The following is a 22,108-nucleotide window of genomic DNA, read 5'->3' as shown; positions in this document are numbered from 1 at the left end:
TAGAGAAAGAATTGAATTGTTAAAGAATGGTATTTAATTTAGGAGAAGAATACATTTATAGTAATTTTAAAAAGTGAAGGGTGTCAACAAGCCTATAATGAATATAGCAATTTCAGTGACACATTTTCTATGTAGTATACAGTTGAATATGTGTAGAAGATGAAACAGGAAAGTTGAAGGGGGAGACAGCACTGGGAATTGCCAGGAAAGGAGTTATGGGAGCAAAACAAAGGGGTAATACAAGTGACTATACAGAGGGAGGAGAGTGAAGAATAGCTGAAGATCTTAATAAATGTATTTTAACTTTGCATGCAGCACTGAGTCTGTACAAAAGCAGTATTTAAAATATGTTACAAATGCAAACTCATTCAGAAATGTCACGACCATGTTCCTGGCTACATCCAGAATAGTTTTGACTGAAACTGGAACAGTGAATTGGAAGAATATTAGAAATATAAAAATATTAAAGAAAACATTAGAATATGTAAATTTAAATACTTTAAAAATGACATGATTTTGAATGTTTTTTCAGTAGTGAAAGCAGGTATCATTCTGTTAATACCTTTCTCATTCTTTATTTGTATTCAGAGAAGGGCAGTTTGCTGATTTTGAAGTTTTTCTAACAAAAGAATTACAAAACCCCAGAAGTAACAGCAGATGGAGTACAAAACAGTGCATTTCTCAAAAATAATTTTTCCTTAGATTGCCATTAAATATCTACTTTTACTGAGTTATTACTTTCTCATACACTCATTCAGTTGTTCATTTGCCTGTTTTTTAAAAAAATTGTATATATTTTCACAGTAAATATTTATTTTGTAAAACTTGAAGTGAATTAGTGCTTGAAATATTATGTGAATTTTAAATCATTTTTACTCCTGTATATAATCATGCACTTGGTATTTAAAAAAAAAATTGTATGTTGCAGTGTTAAGTAGGTATATTTTAATTATGTGCTATGCTAATAATTTTATACTCCAAAATTGCTGGCTATAAGACTGTATTTCTTTCTCATCTTAACAAATGCCAATTAAATAACTGACTATGTAAATATATATATAGAAAAACATTGTTCTGTACACCTGCTGTGGTCAAATTTCATCCCAACTACTTTTGCCACATTTCCTCTATAAAGCTATGTATTTATTATTTTTAAATTGGAAAGAGAATTGGACTCTGTATGCATTGCCTACACAAATATTTAGAGATCTGGGAATGTTTGAGAATGGTCAGTCATTACTTTTTTTACTGTGAGGTGTAGGAACAATCCTTACTGTGTGCCCTTGATAATGATGATGTACTATATGTAACTGTTATGTTTGTTGATGTATTTGTTAGAGACAAATTTTGATTTTTATGTAAATTGGAATGGGTTTAACTTTTTTTCCGCCTGTGGAGAAATCCTTTGCTAAATCTCTGATTGTTGTTAAAATTTAAAACAAATGTATGTTTTTTCAAGGACAGAGAGTCAACAAAAAAGAGCTTCTTTTCCTTTGTCAACACAATAGAAGAATAAAAAGTGTGAACTCTTCCAAAAACTGAAGATTAAATTAATTAGAATGAACAAAACCAAGAAGTTAGAGGCTCGCTGTGAAAAATTTGCTTTTCCTCTCTTTTCTATGCACACTACTCTGATGGCCAAAATACTATTAAGAAAAAAAGCTGTAAAGTCTGTAAAATAAGCTTTTCATTGGCAACTCAATAATTCTTATCCTTTTTTTTTTTCTTTTTTTTTCCCTTTCTCCTTTTTTAATATCCCTCCTCGCTGGAACATTTCCATATCTAATAACTATGTCGCTAGATACTTTGTGTCTTCTTTGTTCCCACTTTTTTCATTTTCATGGGTTGGCATAAGTAACTAATTAGATGTAACAATCACTGTATAAAAGTCAGAGAAGGGAATAAAATCGAGCTCACTTTCTCCCTAATACGTTATTTTTCCACTCTAATTAGAGTAAAAACTTGTAAAAGTGTGTGTTTCTCAGTTAAAGAAGAGGTCTGTCTCTGATATACCTAGAACAGCTTTGTTCATTAAATATGTGTCATTTTTACACAGTCACTTTTCAGAGTAGAATTACACTGTAAATGCTAGTGAAAAGGTATTGACTTTGGAGCATGAATTTGCTAATTTCAAAGCAAAAGTTCTGCATATTGCTTGCTCTGAACAGTGTTTTAGAGAACATTTGTTTTATGTTTTACTGTTAAAATTCTCAGGATTTTTTTAAACATTTATGGTGCAAATAAGTCTTGACTAATAACAAGTTAGCAGCTGATTTCTGAATGTAGATTGCTGTAGAAATTTGTACTTTCCTTGTTATTCATACATAACCATTGTTCTACAGCTTTTCATATCAGAGCAATTCTGTGTCATAGTTAAAAAGTTTTTGTTTGCATAAAATCACATTATATAAAGCAGTAGCACGAAAACAAATATACTTGAGTTGATTGCATTTAATCGAGTATACTGGCTGTAATAAATGAGACTGTAATCTTTCTTGAACATGTCAGAGCACAGAGAAGCTGTAACACTGGTATTGAGATTTGTCCGTGTTAATCTACATTATAATTTCAAAGACATTTAGACAATCTGTTGGTTATATGAAGGAGAGGATTTAATCTTCTGTTTTTGTGATTAATTTATGATTTATCTTCTGGTACTGTAATGGTTAATAGCACTATGGTACACTGGTTGACTGTTAGGAATTTTTCTTCCTTGTGCATATGCTTCATAATTTCCTGGGTCCCATGGGACCACAGCTGAGTTGTTGGCATTGTCAGAAAATATATCTTGCTTTTTTTCTCTGTGTTGTGTCAAGTCACTTAACAGGTGCCAAAAGCAGGTCACTGCAGTCATACACCAGAGGGATGGGTATAAAGGGATAAAACAGGAAGACGCTGGAAAGCCAGTCCAAACACTCCTGTTGTTTTCCAGGTTACAGTCTATCAGTATTTTTGGATATTTGCATAATCCTCTTATATCGTGTATTTTAGTAAAAGAGGTCTTTTTTCCCCTTTTATTCTTAAGGGGTGGTTTTTATTTTACCCATTAACAGAAGTAATTTTTAAGGAAGAGATTAATACAGGCTTTCTAAGCTTACATATATAAATGTCTGTGTTCAAGGGATCTGAGAATCAGCCAAGATCATTTGCTTGGTGAGTTGATTATACTCAAGGAAAATGGATCAAGTCCATTTCAATGGCAGAAACAGACAAATCTTGACGAATTAAAGAAACTGATTTGTAAGTGCAACTGCACTAGTGAGGTCTGAAAAGCAAAATAGGCCAGAACCTTCTTTAGTCAGAATCAGAGGTGCAAAATCTCTGAAACCTGCGTTCCAAGCAAGAGCAGATTTGGAAGCAAAATACATTTTATCAAGGAGAAGGATGGATAGAACTGCCTGCTTATTCAACCTCTTCAAAAGGGGTATTGGGTGGAAAAATGGAAGAAGGGGTACATAAGCCAGGAAAGCTAGTTTTAGAATTCAGAATAGAAAAGGGTATTTGACAACACTCAAGCTGAATCCTGTCTTGCAAAGGAAATTTAAGGGTTCACTGTAAGTATTCTTCAGCAATAGAAACAGAAAGAAACTGAGGAAACAAGGGGAGCATTATCCAGTAAGGGTGAGGTGGAAACAAAAAGCATTGTTTATTGAACCTAGAAAATTAAGACCAAATGAGCTGCCCCAAATTTCAGTAGCAGTGATCATGAACACAGGGACATCATTTCTCTTAAACTGAAGACACACAGCTTTTAGTACTGAATAAAGCACAGATTACTTTTTTGCATATCACAATTCTTTTTATCCAAGTAAAGGGTTGATTCAATCAATCTGTGATGTGCTGTCCTTCACAGATCCTTTTCCCTTAGAATTGCCATACCACTGATCAATCCCTTCCGTGGCTATGTATGCTGCAGCTGTCTTTCTTGAATTGTAGCACGTATTTTCAGACTGTCTCCTTGTCAGGTAAAATTATTGTGAATTCAGAATTTTAACAGTGTAATTCAGCTTAATAGCGTAATATTCTTTGCCTATTTGATATTGACAATGAATGCAAGAAAGATTGTACCAAAGTAAGGCAACTTTTTTCAGTAACACATTGCTGTATGGATTAGGCTTAATGTACTATGGAGGTACTTTCAAATTGATGATTGAAATCTGATTTCCAGCACATTAAGGCTTTTTCTTTTGAGCTAGCAGGATGAAGAGAAAATAGTAATAAGGCTTTATTAAAACATCCATGCCTCTAATATGGTATTTGTAACAGTAATCTGGAAAAAATATATCTCTACTGTCATGGAAATTTAGGCAGCTGTATCAATTGTGTGTGTGTGTGTACAGGAGAGGGAGTCATATATCAGTGGCTGACTGGCAAGAGTCACTGATACAATGAAAAGCCAGAGAACCTCAACAGACCAAGGCTTGAGGGCTTAATTTGATACACTCTCTGAAAGAGCAGATTAATGCTGCAAGAAAATGAAATGGTCAGGGGAATAGAAATACGTTCCTTGCACTAGTTTATTTGGTGTTGAATGTAGCTATACAATCCAGAATTCTTCTGTGTGTGTGTTGCTGGGAAGCAAGCAACCAGGCTTCTATACCAGTCAGCAAAGTGGCAAATGCAGTTTTCAAGTGAAAAAAACTGATATCCTTTATATCTAAAGCTTGCAGATGAACATCTCCCACATTGTTCTTTGTAGTGTCTTGCTTTCATTTTATGCAGAAATATACACAGAAATTTCCTTTGATAGGTTTCAAAATCCTCTACCTCTCTTCAGAAATAAATCATGTTCATTCATGCATGGGGTGGCTTTCTAAGCTTTAGTTTCAGCTGCCTTCTCATCTCCTCTTCCTCCGGCCTTCCTCCCACATCTTCCCTCCCTCAGATACCTTGTTTCCTGCTGAAATTTTTTCCATTTCATCTTGCTTAAAATAGTTGTGACCAAACTATTATATTCTGATGATGTTTGCTGTCCATTTGATTCGTCATATGACTTTAGAGCCTTTCATCTCCTTTTAAGAAATATTTTCCAGGAAGCAGACCTTTATTAGGAATACATATGTATTATGTATGTGTATATATAAAAAGTACATATTAATATTCATATTCTTGACACTTTTGTTGAAAATATTATCATAGTATATAAGCTGAATAGGTTTCAATATTACTTAATCTTTGGTGGATAAGGCTTACTCTGAGATGAAAAGTAATTAAAATAAAAAGTTGTTTTATTACTTATTACTAAGTATAAGTAATACTTATTTTTTGTAATTAGTAATGCTTAGTAATTTTAACTTTAATTCTTGTTTATGGGATTTCTTTAAGTAATGGAAAATAGTTCTGAAAATGTGAAAGTTTAATGCTTTTTCTTCCTTTCATTCTATCACCTCAAATATAATTTTCACTTTAAACTACCAATTGTATATTGTAAATTAAAGACTGGAGATCTGTATTTGGAAAGGCTTATAATACTAACACAGTTGCTTTCCTGTCCATTTAAATGTAATAAATAGTTTTGTTAGATACTGTGCTTGTTTTACAGTGTGTTTTTAAGGTGGCTTCAGATTTACTGCTGGGAAAATCTCTAACGTTCAAAGTAAATTGTTCTATGAGGGAGTTTTTGATGTCCAATAGGAGCAAAGTGCTATGATTAAAAAAAACAAATCCAGTTAAATTCCTTAAGGCAAACTCACTTCATTACCTCATTTATGGATCAGTACACCAAGTTTAAAAAGAAAAGGCATGTCTCTGGAGCAATTCAAATGGCAGAAAATCTTGTGATAGTTGAATTGAACTAATAATAAAATAGAGTGACAATAGAATAATAGTAGGAAAAGAAAAAAGGTAAGCAAATATATTGTGTTGAACATATTTGTCCTGAGTCTTCTATAAAACTAATAGAAATTGGGTTGTTTCCAATGCAGATCTCTGTTTGATTCTCTTTGTAAGACTTTAAACTTGATTTCCCACCTTTACACTTGCCAGTGTAAAGAAGCATTTTGTACCCGGTATTTTCAGATTTTATCTTAAGAAATTGATTAGAATTCAAGCTATTCATACTCCTGTAAGAAATAACATTTCTTGTTTGCATATCTAGTCCAGCTTTATTTTACAATATAAAATCACATTGTATTACTCTATATTTGCCATACTGAGCTACAGATGTATGACTTGGATGCATGTATTAGTTAATGCTGTAAACTAGTAGCTCTGACCTACTACTCAAATTGGAATGGTAAGTAGGAAGTGCTATGTTGCCATTTCTGACAAGCACTATGTGGAAATTTTAGGTGTAAATTGTTGTGCCTGTAGGAATTTGGGAAAATCACAGCTCATTAGCTGTTTCTGTTGAAAGGTTGGCTTCCCTTTTGTAGAGGGATCCTAAAAGAACCATGAAAACTCTCTTTCAGGAGTCATTGCCTTGCAAAGAATCATGGTAACATCAGCCAGCTGCCTGATAGTATCATGGCATAACAGAAAATAACTTGTAGGGACCTAATAACCTGGAACAGCAGTATTGGATTGTATTGCATTATTTAAGGAGATATTTCTGTGCCAAGTGTTTTGTATCTTTCTGACATATGGTAAGAAAAGTGGGGTTTTCTCCATCCTTCCTTCCTTACTTATTCAGCGAAATCCTCTTGATTCTCTTGGTTCTAATATTTATTTTCCTGAGTTGTAGATTAAAATGTATCTGGAAGAACTGAAATTTTAATCTAATAATAAAGATAAACTTGAAGAATTTATGTGTATCTCTGTGCATTTTATTGGTGAAAACACTTAATAGATTGAGAAATTATTTTGTTTATTTGATGTTTTTGTCTTGAATGCATTTCAACTTCTGTTGTGTTTAATCTGTTTTTTACTTCCTAACATGTCATCTCTCTTATGAAATGAAAAAAGCAATAAACTCACGTCATTAAATAGAATAACATTTGGAAAAGGTACATTTTTTCCATAATATACTATTAATTATTGCATTCAATTAAAACCGGGTAAGTCTGCTTAAAGATAGTGTACAACTTAGAATATGCCCAAATCAATGTTCTGGAATTTTACTTACAAAATATGCTTTGTTGAAATGCACCCTGCTTACATTTCTTTAAAGATTCGTAACTGTCCAATTATGTAACAGCTTGCAATAAAACCATTTAGAACTGGGAAAGGGAAGTATTTCTCTCTTTGCTTAATGTAAGAACATGGTTTAAATGTGAAGATTTTTAATAGACTACAAAACAAACACTTAAGAGAAATATTTGCACTAAGGGTTTTTTTTCTTGTTGCTCTGCAGTCTCAGTTTGAACTCAGGGTATTCCATATTCGTGGAGAACATGCTGTATCAACTGCTCAGCTTGAGGAAACCATTGCACATTTGAAGAATGAACTTGATAATAAGTTAAACAGAAGAAATGAAAAAGCAAAGGATATTGGTGTTTCTACTGAAGATGATAACCCACCAAAGGCATACCGAAATGTATGTATACAGACTGACAGAGAAACTTTCATAAAGCCTAGTGAAGAAGAAAACAGAGCTGTGAAAAATAACCAAATAGTACCCAAAAAGCTTAATATTTCTTCTTTGACACATAGTATATCTGCCCAAAGTGAAAATAAGGACAATTACAATGTACAGTCATCAGAAGGTGTCTTGTCTTGTCAAACAAAACAAATGCTGCCTCCTCCTCCTCCACCACCGCCACCACCTCTTCCTCCCCTTCCTGATTCTTCACTGTCATCTTTAGTTCCTCCACCACCACCTTTGCCAATGGGTCCAACTTCACTGACACCTCAGTTTGGATCTGATCCACCACTGCCACCTCCACTTTCTGAAGGCTGTAGGAATTTTCAAGCACCACCGCCACCACCACCGCTTCCAGGGCTGGGACCTCCTGTTCCACCTCCACTGCCTGGATCTGGGTTACCTCCACCCCCTCCACCTCCTGGGCCTGGGTTCTTCTTTAATAGCACTTTATCTTCAAACCGAGGTCCTCGAAAACCTGCCATTGAACCTGGCCGTCCCATGAAGCCTTTGTACTGGACACGAATACAATTGCAAGATAACAGGTAAAATATATTTGCTTGGACTTAGAGGTGCTCCTTATAGGTCATGATACAAGGATGGGTATACTATTCAAGACTTAATAACAAAAAAGTGAACAGTGTAGGAATGTATAACAAAATCAATGTGGAGACATGGAATTTACGTGCTTTTAGAAAAAAGGTGAATCAGTTCTAGAAGTCTGAAAATTATAAGTTGTTTTTAAATACTACATTTAAATTAAAATTATGTGTATTATGAATGAAATTTTTTTGCATCATAACAAGAAGATGGGGTTTGGAGGTTTTTTTCCCCCATAATTCAAGCACTGCAAGGATGACCATAGTGACAGGGTGCTTCCCAGATTTAGCACTAAAAGATAAAATGATAGCCAAGAGATTAGAAAGATTTTTTTTTTTCTTAGAATTAAGTCTGAGTTAGAATTAGAATTGAAATGTTAGAGTTTGGTCAGGTGAGAACTTAGTTTTATTTTTGCTTTCCAGTCACTTCATGTGATTTTATCTTCAGAGAACTATGTTGTGTCATCTTCGATGATTCGAGTTCTAGAAACTGGAAACAGTTTAGCCGGAACCTAACCTCTGTGTGTAATTCTGTCAGAGCAGGAAGAGTACAGCATACGTATAAAGTATGCAGCTCAGCAACCTGTAGCATGAAGTGTCCATTATGGACAAGTCTCAGTACTGATGGAGACCTCTACAGCTTTAAAAAAAAATAGATATAAAATTAAAAAAACCCCACCCATCTTAGTGTGATTTAGTGCAGGGATAAAATCCTAGATGTGCTTGAGGGAGGGATGCCATCAAGTGGGACCTTGATATGCTTGAGTAGTGGGACTGCAAACAAGGCCAAGTGCAAGGTCCTGCACCTGAGTTGAGGCAACTCTCAATAGAATCTGTGGAATAGAGGAGGTAGACTTAGATGGAATGTAAGGAAGAAATTCTTTACTGTAAGCGTGGTGAGGCACTGAAAGGTTTCCCAGAGGAGCTGGAGATGCCTCTTTCCTGGAAGTGTTCCAGATTGGGTGGGGCCCTGTGCAGCCTGGTCTAGTGGAGGTTGTCCCTGCCCATGGCCGGGGGTTGGAATGAGATTTTCAAGGTTCTTTCAACCCAGGTCACTCTGTGGTTCTGTAACAGTATTCTAATAGTGTATTCTGTTGTACCAAACCCAAAGTTACTACGAAATACACTGTTTCATTGATTAGTTTGTAAGTGGTCATTTGGAAAACAGGCATAAATAAACAATTTTTAGACAGGTTTTTGAAGTGATCCTACAGTCTTTGTTTATGCTACCCATTTATTTAGCTGACAGGAGAAAAGCAGTTCTCCCGTTTACACTTTCTGGGCCAGCACAAATACCTTACTGCCAAAGTGGAATGTGGCTTCAAGCGCTACTCAGCTGCTCTTTTGGATTTGAGATTCTAACTTTCCTTCTTGTGTTTATTACTATAATATAGATCTCATTAGGAGGGATGGCTCAAAAAGGATTTTTGGGGGATGCTTAAGTGACACAGACTGTTTTATTTTGATGAGGAGTTGTTCATTAATTCAGGTCCTGCATTAATGCCAGTAATGAAATTACATTATTATTTTGACCTTAAAGTTCAAATCATTATTATCTGTGTTCAAAATTATGTTAGCCTAGCAGCAGTTACCAAGATACTAAATTTAAACATTTTAATAAGTTAAATTATATTACTATATATGGCTTACAGTCATAGCACATCATAATATTATATGTGCTATACTGTGTATATACACACAGTATATTACATACTGTATTATGTACTGTGACTATATTATATATTTTAATATATTATGAATTACTATAAATTATTTATTACAGTTTATTTATCTTATAATAATGATTTTATTTAAATTCTTTATTTAAGTTATTTGCTATTATTATTCATATTATTTTTAGGTTTATCTTTTCTATTTAAACACTGTTAAAGTAAGTATCTGCAGTTAAGTGGATTTAAGTGTGAGTTTTATTTTACTTTACAACTCTGAATTTATTTTGATGAGAAAGTACCCTTATTCTGGTATAATAAAACATTTTAAGGTGTTAATATTTTATATAAAATATTTGACAGGAACAAAGAAATTAATGAAACGTCAGTTGTATGCTCTTAGTTTTTCAGAATTAAAAGCACTGAAATATTGTGGAGCGGGAAGCTTGAACATTTTAGTTTTACTTTCCCAATATTACTTTGGCATAATCGTTTAGTAGGCAATAAATAGTTGGTCCATAAATAATCTTTATTGTAATTCTTCCCATTGAATCAATGAAATCAAAGTTTTCTTTCTGCAATAGTGCTTGTTCACCAAGCTTTTGCAAGGTAACTCATAGCATTTTGATGAACTACTGGTCACCAGATGTAATGGTCCCGCATTTTCATGGTCTGTATTGGAACTGGAAACTTCTTCAAGGGTTTGCTGCTCAGATCAGAAGCTGTCCAGGACTTCTTGTTGCAGAGCCAGAAAGAATCCTTCATTTTTCAGTATTGCTGAAACGACAGCTAGTATCGGGAAGAGTGAAGCTGTGGAGCTCTAAGCATGTCCTGTGACATAGAATATGCTGCATCAGCAGATGTGAATAGAAAAAAATAAAGAGTTCCTTAAACATTCATGATAGTAGACAGTTGAGCGTTAAGTTGAAAAAAATCCTAAATTTGAAAAAAAAATTTTTTTTTTTAAATTGGTTCCTTTCAAATTGGTAGGTTTTCCATTTTGTTGCACATTACATCTATGTTTAGTGACATCAGCTATTTGTATTTTACACTGGTTTTCATCACTTTTTTAAAATTGCGAATAATTTCACTGCCTTTTAGTGACATCTGCTGGAAGAACTGGTCCCACCTTCTACTGAGAAACAGACAAGAACACTCAAAAGTTTTGTCCCACATTTTTTCCTGAAACATTGAAATTTTGAAACAAAGCCCTTTCAGAATTACTGTACAATGTTTGTAGCACTACATATTATTTTCCCCTAATCCAGATGAAACTAAAGGATTGTTTAAACAAGCTCCCAACTGATCCAAAACTAAATCTGGTCTTGGAAGGCAAAAAAACAAGGAAAGATAATCCACATTTAAAATTTACAGTTGGTTGAATGGAGAAGAATACTGGCTAGTCTCCCAGAATATAAACCACATAATTACTCTAGTTTCTCAGAACTGCAACAAGGATAAAAATGAACATACAACATCTGCAGATGACGTGAAGTAAATCAAGTCCTATACAAATTACCCCAAATGCTCTTAAAAGATGCTTGAATAAAGTTTGTTCACTATTTGTTGATACTGTTTATTTTTATAAGTCTAAATAGATTACTGGAAATTTCTCAAAAAAGCTGCCGTTGAAATACTCCTAATCCTAGTTGAAGTGGCAGAAGTCTCTTGAGATGTATTTCACAAGCTGCAGTTGTTGGACGAAGAACTGTACAATACGAATGATGCATTTTGATAGTCTAGCAGGCACGGGCTAAATAGCGGAAACTAATAACTAAAACTAACAGCAAAACTTTCTGACTCCTTACAAGAGCAAGGTATAGGGAAGGAACGCTCTTTGTGTTGCTTTGGGTTTAAATCTATCATGGATTTTTGTCTATTATGGTTAGATCTATTATGGTTTCTCATAAATGTTTAGAAATTTTATTATTACCTTTCCCTTTATAGGAAAACTGCTATGCCAACATTATGGGAATCACTGGAAGAACCTGATATACTTGACACTACTGAGTTTGAATATTTATTCTCCAAAGACACCACTCAGGAGAAAAGAAAACCGTTATCAGAGACTTACGAAAAGAAAACCAAGGCCAAAAAGGTATTTATTGGTTTTTTGTTTGTCTTTTTTTTTGTGTGTTAGTGTTTAGTCTTTCATTTTGAGAAAACTCCCCTTTAATTTTTGGATTTTTTGTGAATGAGCAATCAAACAAGCTATGGATTGCTGATTCAATCTCAGTTCTCTTGCTTGAGAATGCAGGGCTGTTATTTACCTTGGAAGATGTTTTGCCTTTGATAATGAAAGTTCCACATCCCAGTGAGGTAGAAAAAATACCATGTAGGAGAACAGATTTAAAGTTCTAATTCATATTTGCAAGTGCCAGTATTTCAGGCCATTACCTGCCCTTGAGCTGATTTATTACTAATGCCTGTCATTAGTTAACTCTAGCAAACCTCCCTTTCACTGAGATTAATTTTATTGGAAAAGAAAATTTAAAGCAACATTTTGAAAAAGGATTGACAAATTTTTTTTAGTCCAGTATAGCTAAGGAGTTGTGTCAGGAAGGGACAGGACAATCATGTCTTTAATGGCCAAAGCTACATGCAGTAGCTGTGTCATTGCTGTAGGGCCAATATTGTTTGCTTCAGACGTGATCCATTACAGAGGGAGCTGGCACTTGTCAATTGGGATGTGCAGATAAGAAGAAGAAATGGCATTAGTAGTATTTGCCGCCAGAAAAATTCTAGGCTGAATAATAATCAATACTGTTTTCCTAAACCAGTGTGATAACACATCAGAAACTACTGAAACATTTATTGTGTTTTAAATCTCATTGAGTTTACCTGCTTGGAACCACAAGAGGGCTCTTTGCATGTGAGCTGTGCTTGCTACCTTCAATTTTATAATATATAGAATGCGAAACATGTATACATATTGGTGCTTTCAGATATTTCAGAACATCTTTGATCATAAATTCCTGGTATTGTGTCTTAATGCAACACCTAATGAGAAGTATCAATAAGGCTATAGAATTTACAGAATTCAAATTCATGCTGGCATTTTTAAATACACACCAAAGAAATAGTTGTTACAGTCCTTCAAATATTACACTGAAGTTGGACATCAACATCTCTGTGAAAAATACTTTGAGATATTTTACTTGACAAATACTTGAAGTAAATTTGATACGTAGCAGCAGCCGTAGCCATAAATTGGATTAGTTCACATATCTTATGCCTTCTTTCTAATATTTATGTTTACATTTCATTAATTTACCTTTTTCAGAAAGAATTATGTAATAGGAAATACAGGTTTCTAAAGAACTTTGAAGAATGCAATCACTGTAATTTTAGTGGGGAATTGATATGCACAAATAGTTGCCTTTTTATTTCAAAATCTCAGTAGTTAAGGGAGTATATCTACTTCTCCAAGTGGGTGACAGCAAACCAGGTACAGAATTATGCCTGTATACTGAGAGACGAAATTGTGTTTTTCTTTTTCCTTGCTGCTTTGTAAAGTAACTTCTTTGTTTGAGCAGTACGATTTTTTAATGATCTCTCTTGGCTTATCCAAAATTGAATTGAATAATACTTATAGAACATATTGGTATAATAATATGCATTATTTCTTGTGAGCAACCAATGTGTTTTCATACAACTGCATCTTTTTTTTATTTCTATCACTGTTTTAATTATTCTGCTTTGTGGTTAAAGGTAAACTTACTATTTTAAGACAATGGATAGATATATTTACTGAAATTAATGAAATGAAAGAGGTTCCTTTAAAGTACTGTATGAAAATACAAAAATAAATTCCCTAAAAGATAAATTCAGAATTATATCTATTGCTGTGTCTTTAGTTTGGTCAACTGATGGGATTGTGATCATGGCCTTACAAACCATGGGAGTTGTAGGGTTTTTCATGAGAATTTAGAAAACTCGTGATCAGTAATGTGAAACATTCAATCATTTGGTCAATTTAAAAATTAAAAATAAATCCACTTTTAGAATTCAAAGAAAATATTAATTGAGTACAGCAGCACTTTTTTAGTGCATTCTGTCTTTCCACCTTTCTCGGTTTAATGACTCATAGTAGCAACTGACTGTTTTTACGGACAGTTGGCCCTCTTAGATGGTCCTGTGTTTTTCTTTGTCTCTCTGAAATTCTCTGCTGGCTGGCTCCAGTGGATCAGTCTTGGTGGGCTGCAAACAATACAGTAGTAGAAGGCATTTTATTTTCTTACAGGAGGGTTTATTAGTAGATAATAACAGAGAGCTCCTGTAGATCAATATAAAGCTGTCAGTTTGGCTGGTTTCATTTCTCGTTTCTCATGCTTTTTCTTGGCTCTCAAACTTTCTTGCTTTTTTTCTAACAATTACATCTACTAGGGTTTTAGCAAGAATCTTTTTGCTTCAGTACATAAGTTTCTGCTTGTCTGGTCCTAAAAATGGTACCAGTGTCACATTATAGGGGATTGTATAGTCTGGATAAAGATGCTTTCAACAGACATTAAGAAACACGAATCTTATGAGGCTCATCATATATTACAGATTGAGCTGATGCTGTGTCATTATGTACTTATTTGTGTATTCCTTCTTCATATTCTCTAAAAGAGCCTTCCAGAGCAAGATACAGGTACAGCAATAAAATCTTGAGTTGTAGTTTGTGTTTGAAATAGTTAAGCTATTTTATTTAATGATGTCTTTTAAGACTGATCCGTTCACTGCATTAAACCTCTTCTCTGCACAAACTATGCCCTATTTCATACCGTCTTCTACAAACTAAGTTCAGCCTCCTTGGTATTTAGAAAAGTGATGGACCAACAGATAGTGCAGGTCTGCTTATTAAAACATGATTATTCAATACTTTGCTCCTTGAATGAGAATTACATCAGTGCCTCCCTTGCAGTCAAGTTCCTTTTTCAATTGGAAGTAAGATTTTATCTTTTGAATTAGAGGATAATTGTTTCTCATTTTACTCCTTTGCAGTTCCAAATAAAACAATATTTTTCAGTTTATTCTCAGAATTACTAGTTCTGTGAAACCAGTTGGAATAATCTGTATGCTTAGGCTGTGAAATGAATGCTTCTGTGGAAAGCCTATAGAAATTTCAGTCTGTTCTGTTCTTACCCATTTTTCCACATAGCAGACACTGTGTGGCAACACAGATTAAAAAATGCACCATATGCTGAGCTTTTTTTGCTTACAGCTGATAGACACCTGCCATTTTCAGCCAGAAATGTTGAAATGCTGCCCTCCATAGGCTGCACCAGGGGAGGTTTAGGTTGGACATTAGGAAGAATTCCTTCACTGAAAGGGTGATTAGCCTTTGGAATGGACTCTCTAGGGAGGTGACAGAGTCACGGTCCCTGGAGGTGTTAAGGGAAAACTGGCTGTGGCTGTGGCACTCAGTGCCATGGTCTCGTTGACATGGTGGTGTTCGGGCATAGGTTGGACTTGATGTCAGAAGTCTATTCCAACCTAATTGATTCTGTGATTCTATATAAATAGAATGGCTGGTCTATTTTCCAGTCCCATTTGGCAAGTTATGCACAGGAAGGAAATTTCTGAGTATACATTCATATTATATACATATTTATACTCATTTATATAATATAATTACAATATAATATATAATATATAAAATTAATATTTATAATATGGAATATATTACTGTTTGTACATATATATGCTCACTGTCAAAATAGGAGAATACATTGAGGACTCTCTGGACTTCTCTGCTGGTTGTAGTTACCTTGGTATTTTCACTTATTTCTTGGAAAGCAGAATACAAACTCTGCAGCCACCACCTATTTGCGAGAGGCTTCAAATGTACTGAAGTAGATCCTTCAGAGGGCTTTCATGTATCTGAGATCTGGTCTGAAAGACAAAGATAAGCACAAAGCTAATGCAGTTAACCACAAGGTTAATATGTTTAAAGATACACAGCTACCTAAAAGCTAAGATGGGGTATAGCTGGCTAACTGACTGGTAATAGTTTAGCAGAAAGAGTCTTGGCATTGTAATGGCTCACAAGAGGAACATGAATTGTCAAATCGTGGTACTACTAAAAATGAAAAACAACTCTGACAGATCAAGAAACATTGCTTGCCCAGCCATGTCTCAGTTAAGAACTGCATCTAGATTTAGGCACTACAACCCTTCATTAAAAATTTGTTACCTAAAGAGTCAAGAAGAGGGAGAATGATGAAAAGTGAAGTAGTCTCTAAGGAAAGAATCAAATTATTAGGATTGTTTAGTCTAGAAAGGAGAAAGTTGATTGAGACACACAGTATAAGTGTAATCAAGTGCATGCAGCTGCTGGAAAGAAAAATTATGAAAAGCTTTCTAAGAGCAAGGATACCAAAGGAATGCAGAAAAATTTTGGCTAGGGAAATTGTGTTTCTGCATTTGGAGATCTTTAGGAAAGTTTGTTTAGAGTGGTACACATATAATTGATGCTGTCTTGAAGTACAGAAATGCTGTAGATGACATCTTGAGTGCCTTTTCAACATCTTGACACTGTTAATCAATTAAAAAACATAAAGTCCACTTTCTGTCCATTGTCCTAGGCATTGAAACAGCTGGCTGTACTTTTTTCTAGAGTGGAAACACTTTCCTGATTCCCAAATTTGTTGCATTCATGCCAGACAAAAATGGCTTATTGGGTTACACTGAGTTCTAGAGGCTTCTGACAAATATGTGGGGGAAGAAAGGAAGGGAAATCAAGAATCTAAGCAGCAATGGTAATACAACTTCTGAAAGGACTGCATAGAAGGTGATTTTACTATTTTTAGAAATATAATAATTTATTTTGGAAAAATATAGTACATTCTATACCCTCTGAAATAATTCCGGAAACTCTTGTTCTTGTGCATTTATCTTCTCTGCATGTATAGAATCTTTTATTCAATGTTCTGCAGTATTATGTAGGTAATGATAAAAATTAGTATTCTGGGGGGTTGATATTATGTCTTAATAAAAGAATTTGGTTTTTTCTATTTGGGAGAATTTAATGGCTAGATGAATATATTAGTTATGTCCTGTTATTAGAGAAAAATACTATGCAATATATTTAAATATTGAAAATACAATTCTTCTTTCATAAAAATATTTTTGAATTAAGACTAGATGCATTATAATCTTATATGAAGTAATGTAATGCAGTAAATGTTTGGAGCTGATGTCCATGAATTGGAAAAGAGATGATTGCTGACTTTACCAGAGACTCTAGGTGGATAAATAATCTATGGAAGGAGTGGGATTTCTTTCATTGTTATTTTATAGTTCTGAAATAGTTGAATCTGTAGCAGAAAAAGTTGAAATGACTGGGAAAAAACAAAAGCCCATTAGGACCTGAATATGAATCAAATAAATTTCTCTCTGTTTTTTGGCTAATTCAGCTAGCGTAATCTAAATGTGTAAGTTACTGGTATGATGTGGCTTGATCATACCCATTGAATCTAGAACTTTTTATGCCATGTAAAGTGTTGTGGTCTTTAGTTAAGCTTTTTCAAATGCATGCAGGTCATCCCATTTTCAATATTACTTAGAAGTTGCAGCTTCTTGGAAATCAAGAAAGAGAAGGGCTAGATCCACCAGTTTATTTTAGGTAATAAGTTTAGTTTAGGTGTTGATTCTGTTGGACATTTAGACTTTAAATGCCTTTTGACTGTAACTCCTTTTTTTACCTCCTTTATTTAAAGCATCACTGACATACTTTCAAAAGTGCTATTGTTAATCTAGACTATGTTCATCATCATTTCTATACTTTCTTATGCAAAGATTTCAGATGTAGCATTCTAGACATACAATTTCTGCACCTATTCTGTTTTCAATTAACATGAAAATATTTTTCTAGGAATGTATGGTCCATTTAGTAAAAGAAATTTTAAGTTACATTTATGAAAATGTAAATGGGCTGCAACTATGAAGTTTGTTGTAGCAAAAATATTCAACTATAAGTAGATTCTCTACAGTACCAGTAAGGTCCATAACTGCTTAGTAAAACAACGAGAACTGAAAACAATGAGTATTAAAAATATAACCTAATTTTTGGAAAATAAAACCAACCAAAAGCCCAAACCCTGTCATTGTTTTTGAAAGAGCTCAACTTTTATAGATTTGAATATAATTTGAGGGATCTAACTTCCTTCTCACACTATGAAAGTCATCTATAAGTATTTTTATGTCAGATGAAGGACTGAAGTGTTACATGTAGACAATTTTGCTATCATTCATTGTATGTTAAAATTTCTTGTCTGTACATATCCATGCAAAATTTTTAGCTGATGGGCACATGTAATTGTTTCAAGCCATAGTTTCTCCTTTCCTGTTAAATTTGCAGAACCAACATTATTTTATTACCAAGTAGGAGAAAGGCAGAATTAGGATATATATTTTGGAATGAAATAAAAGACATTATTCATTATGTATTAAGCTATGATACTCTGTAATCTTGAAAAATAGGTTATTTAGAAAAGAAGATTCCTTTGCTGCAATTTTTTCCATGTGCATTTTGTAGCTAATTGCTAGACTTAACACATATTTTGAAGTTGTGTTAGTTTTTCTAATATATTTGAGCACTTGTTAGTAATTTATTCTCAAAAACTCAAGTATTTTCTATACTTTTTCAAGAAACAGGATAGTTGGATATTTGTGATGCCACTCTGTCTTCATCTTACCAAAAAAAATGAGTAAATGTCAAGTAATTTGTGTCAGGTGTATGCTCCAAATGAAAGTCCATCAATCATTTTTGGCCCTTTAGTGCAATGATTATCATTTCAAAGACGCAGGAGGACATTAAAGATAATGGCTTTTCTGTTGTCTATTATCTCTAACAGATTTCACGTAATTATTAACATGTGTTCTCATTTACAAAGAGTGTCAATATTTTGAGTGAATTGCATTTTTTTAACTGAAAGGGATATGTCTGTCAGCAAGTTTTTTGTCCATCTAACTAAATGAGAAATTACAATTAATGAGTTTTGTGTTTCTGCAAGAAGGACAGATATTGCAGAAAATGTTGGAAGCTTTGCAGGGTTGAAACACAATGACTGTCTTCAGCTGTCTGCATAAGATAATAAACAGTGTTCAAACTTAAGAAGAAGTGGTAAAATGCTAGTGCATGCTCTTCCGAGGCACTCTCACTTTCTTTTTATATTTTGTGCTGTGCTGAGTAAAATAACTGGCATTCCTTGTTTATCACAAAGCCCTGAAGTCACATAGAATATAGAAATTATCCATACAGTGAATATCTGTTTTGTGGTATGTCTTACTTTTGCAGTTCTGATAGGAGTAAAGATACTGAAATAAGTTTCTTACTAGCTTTCTTTCATACCTCCTGTTTCAACCTGATAAATTGCCATTTGTGTGTCCTTTAGAAAAAGGCTAAAAGTAGTGGGGTTTTCAAGCTAATAAAATTGTAAATAGGCTTTTAAAAATATAAAGCTATGGTTCATCCATGTTAAGGAAAACACAGTTAAACTTGGCTCTTGCTTGAGTAGGAATATGAGAGATGATGTCTAGTCTTAAGCTTCTGAAATTTCATTGGTAACTTATGGAGTGTTTATGCACAATGGCTTGAGGGGCATAATTTGGCTTCTTGTGCAGGATATTCTTCCTGTGTCTGAGCAGGGTTTCATCAATCTACTCATGGGTCCAGGCTGTTGATTTGCTATAAAAGTTAGTGAGTGGGAATGGAGGGAAATGCTGCGATATGCAGGACAGCTTTTTAGCTTATGGCTTTTCTCAATAAATTTAAATATTATGGAAGGAATACACGCACCATCAGGAGGAAGGATTTAGCTTTTAATCACTAAAGTAAACTGAATCTCTTCAGATTTCAGCACCAGTAAGTGTCCTGGACAGAATGTAGACATTGCAGTTAGACAAAACAGTAAAGTCTGTCATATAGTATTTAATGAAATACATTTCTGGCTACATTAGAGAAACACCTTCTAATGGGAATGACAGAATAATTTATTAGTGTATTCAAGTTTTGGTATATCTTCACTTTTAAAGTAGATTATAAAGATTTGAAAATTCTAGATGAGACACTTGTGTACAGCCAATCATCTAACTTAATAACACTAAAAAATAGTCAGGGGAAAAACCAAAAAAAGCGAATAATACTATGGATCAGTGAAGTAAATGAATTATCACCAGCAGTCACAATTTTGTCACTAAGCCAGAAGATGCTGCTTCCATTACAACAATACATTCATAGTCTGGAAAAGCAACAGGCAGCTGGCAAACCACCCCCAGCTGGTATAGCAGCATCAGCTGGCGTCAGCTGGGTTTTAGCTGCTTACCTGTCACTGCCAGCTACAAGCAAGTCCCAATATGCTGAGAGGTGATCAGTGATTTGTCTTTTAAAAGCCCAGACTAAATAGTTCAACACAGTCTTTACAAACTTTCCTTTTATTTGCCTTATGTTTTTACTGAACTGACAAAGCGCTGATTTTTTTTGTGCCTCCTTTCTTTTGGAATTCCCACACATATGTAATTCTGCCTTAGTGACTTTAACAGAATAACCATAATTTGGGACAAAATTAGTACCTTTGAAAATTAGTTCTGTTTTACTCCTGATTATATATTTTACCTGCAAAATATTGCAAGTTACACATTAATTCTAAAAATCTATGACAAAAGTCCAGTATAATACTTGGCGCTATAACTGTGGGTTTGAAGTAGTTTTATGCTCAATTTAAACTATTCTGTTGTCATGGTCTTCCATTTTTACTTGCTAATGAATAAAGTATTAGGCTTCATTTACTTGGTTGAAGCTGTTTCAGGTAGTCTGCATCTAGTTTGATGCCTGGTAATTGTGACCATGTGTACATTTGTCTAAAATGCATGTGAACATACAGTCAGTTGCCATTTTAATTCATGAATCTCTGGTCTAGCTTTTAAAATTATATAGTGTTGTCTTTAAGGGTTTTTGTTCACAAATCTTTTAAGGGGGAAGTCTTGCTTAGTAATGTGAGCTAGTTTGATCATATCTGGAGAATGTATTAACACTTACAAACACTTCAGTGGAATGATTTCAAATGTCATATTGCCTACAAGAGCTATAGTCTGGAAGGGTTTTGCCTCAAACTAGGCATGTCTAATGGGGTTTATGACAACCTATGAATTTGCCCTGAACAAGGTCAACTTGGAGGTCAGTGAATGCTATACAAATTGCATACTGCTCAAACCTGTAATTATCCCTTTAAGAAGTTAATGTGCTGAGGAGTTCAGCAAATTCATGTAAAGCTTCAGAAATGACCATGATAAACCAAGCAGTTACTTACATTTGCTCAGAAGAATCAGTCAACAGGATGTGATGCTTCCACAGTGTTCATTTAAGGTAATTTGGAGCAAAATTGTCTTCACTGCTTGTGTACTCAGGAGATAAAGAGCCTGAATTCTTTGTCATTTGAAGAAAACACTTTTCATAGTATTACTTTCTTAATATCCATCGTATGTGCTATACATATAGGCAGAAAAAGCTCTCAAGATAGATTTTTTCCAAATTTTGGCAGAAAATATGCAATATCTACTTTAACGTAAGTTTATTATTGAGTGCCTACAGGAGGGACCTAAAATATTTGTCAGATCTTTGTTGAAGACAGCATGTGTTCCAACTTGTGCATATATATTCCAATTTCAGTACTCTAAGTAAGAACTAGCTTTGCATTTTCACGTGAAAACGTCAGTATAATTTCTATTTTTCCTGTATTTGTCAAAAAATCTACTCTTATCTAGATAAGTGGCTAAGAATTTTCATAGTTAAATATTTGTAAATCACATAAAACACAGCTAGGAAACATTTGTCTGAGTTAGTATAAATTTTGTCAGTTAGCTGTCTTTAATGTGAGCATCAATAAAAGTATTCCAGCAATAAGGGATAACAATTACTTTTTTACTATTATTAAATATCCAGATATAAGTGCCACCTTTGATTTTGACATTTAAATTAAATTTGAAGAAATATAGATTAAATATTGTTCAGATAATAAGAAAATGATAAATAAAATTATAATAGGAAATAGAAAATAATAAATTTAGGGAAAACATAGCTATTGGTTTTAATTTTGCGTATGAGTTAGTATATTTCATGGTATTTGTTCATCAACACTATGAAGTAAGCCATCATCTTGGATCTGAACATTTTGTATTTCCGAAGAACTTGTGTCTGTATTGCATTTTGTGATGTGCTCCTGTCATATCTTCCTTATGAAATAAATCAGAGTCACAAATACCGATAGCCCAGACATTGTGGGAAGTTTGTTTTTTACATGTCTAACATCTGAACTACACTGATTCCTTTCATAAAT

At 33.9% G+C, this 22,108-nt stretch overlaps 1 protein-coding gene across 4 annotated transcripts in view; it reads left to right on the top strand.

Annotated features, from left to right (window-relative positions):
- FMN1 (formin 1) overlaps positions 1-22,108 on the top strand; it is a 188,556-nt gene that overhangs the window by 83,539 nt on the left and 82,909 nt on the right. For all 4 annotated transcript variants that reach the window (XM_010391382.4, XM_010391389.4, XM_010391377.4 and 1 more), the window contains 2 exons: positions 7,292-8,064; positions 11,736-11,886. In XM_010391382.4, coding sequence (XP_010389684.3) covers positions 7,292-8,064; positions 11,736-11,886 — 924 coding nt within the window. The remainder of the gene's footprint in view (positions 1-7,291; positions 8,065-11,735; positions 11,887-22,108) is intronic.

This window comes from Corvus cornix, chromosome 5 (genome assembly GCF_000738735.6).
Source record: "Corvus cornix cornix isolate S_Up_H32 chromosome 5, ASM73873v5, whole genome shotgun sequence".
In the NCBI taxonomy this organism is placed as follows: domain Eukaryota; kingdom Metazoa; phylum Chordata; class Aves; order Passeriformes; family Corvidae; genus Corvus; species Corvus cornix.
This window is presented reverse-complemented; position numbering and strand designations above follow the sequence as displayed.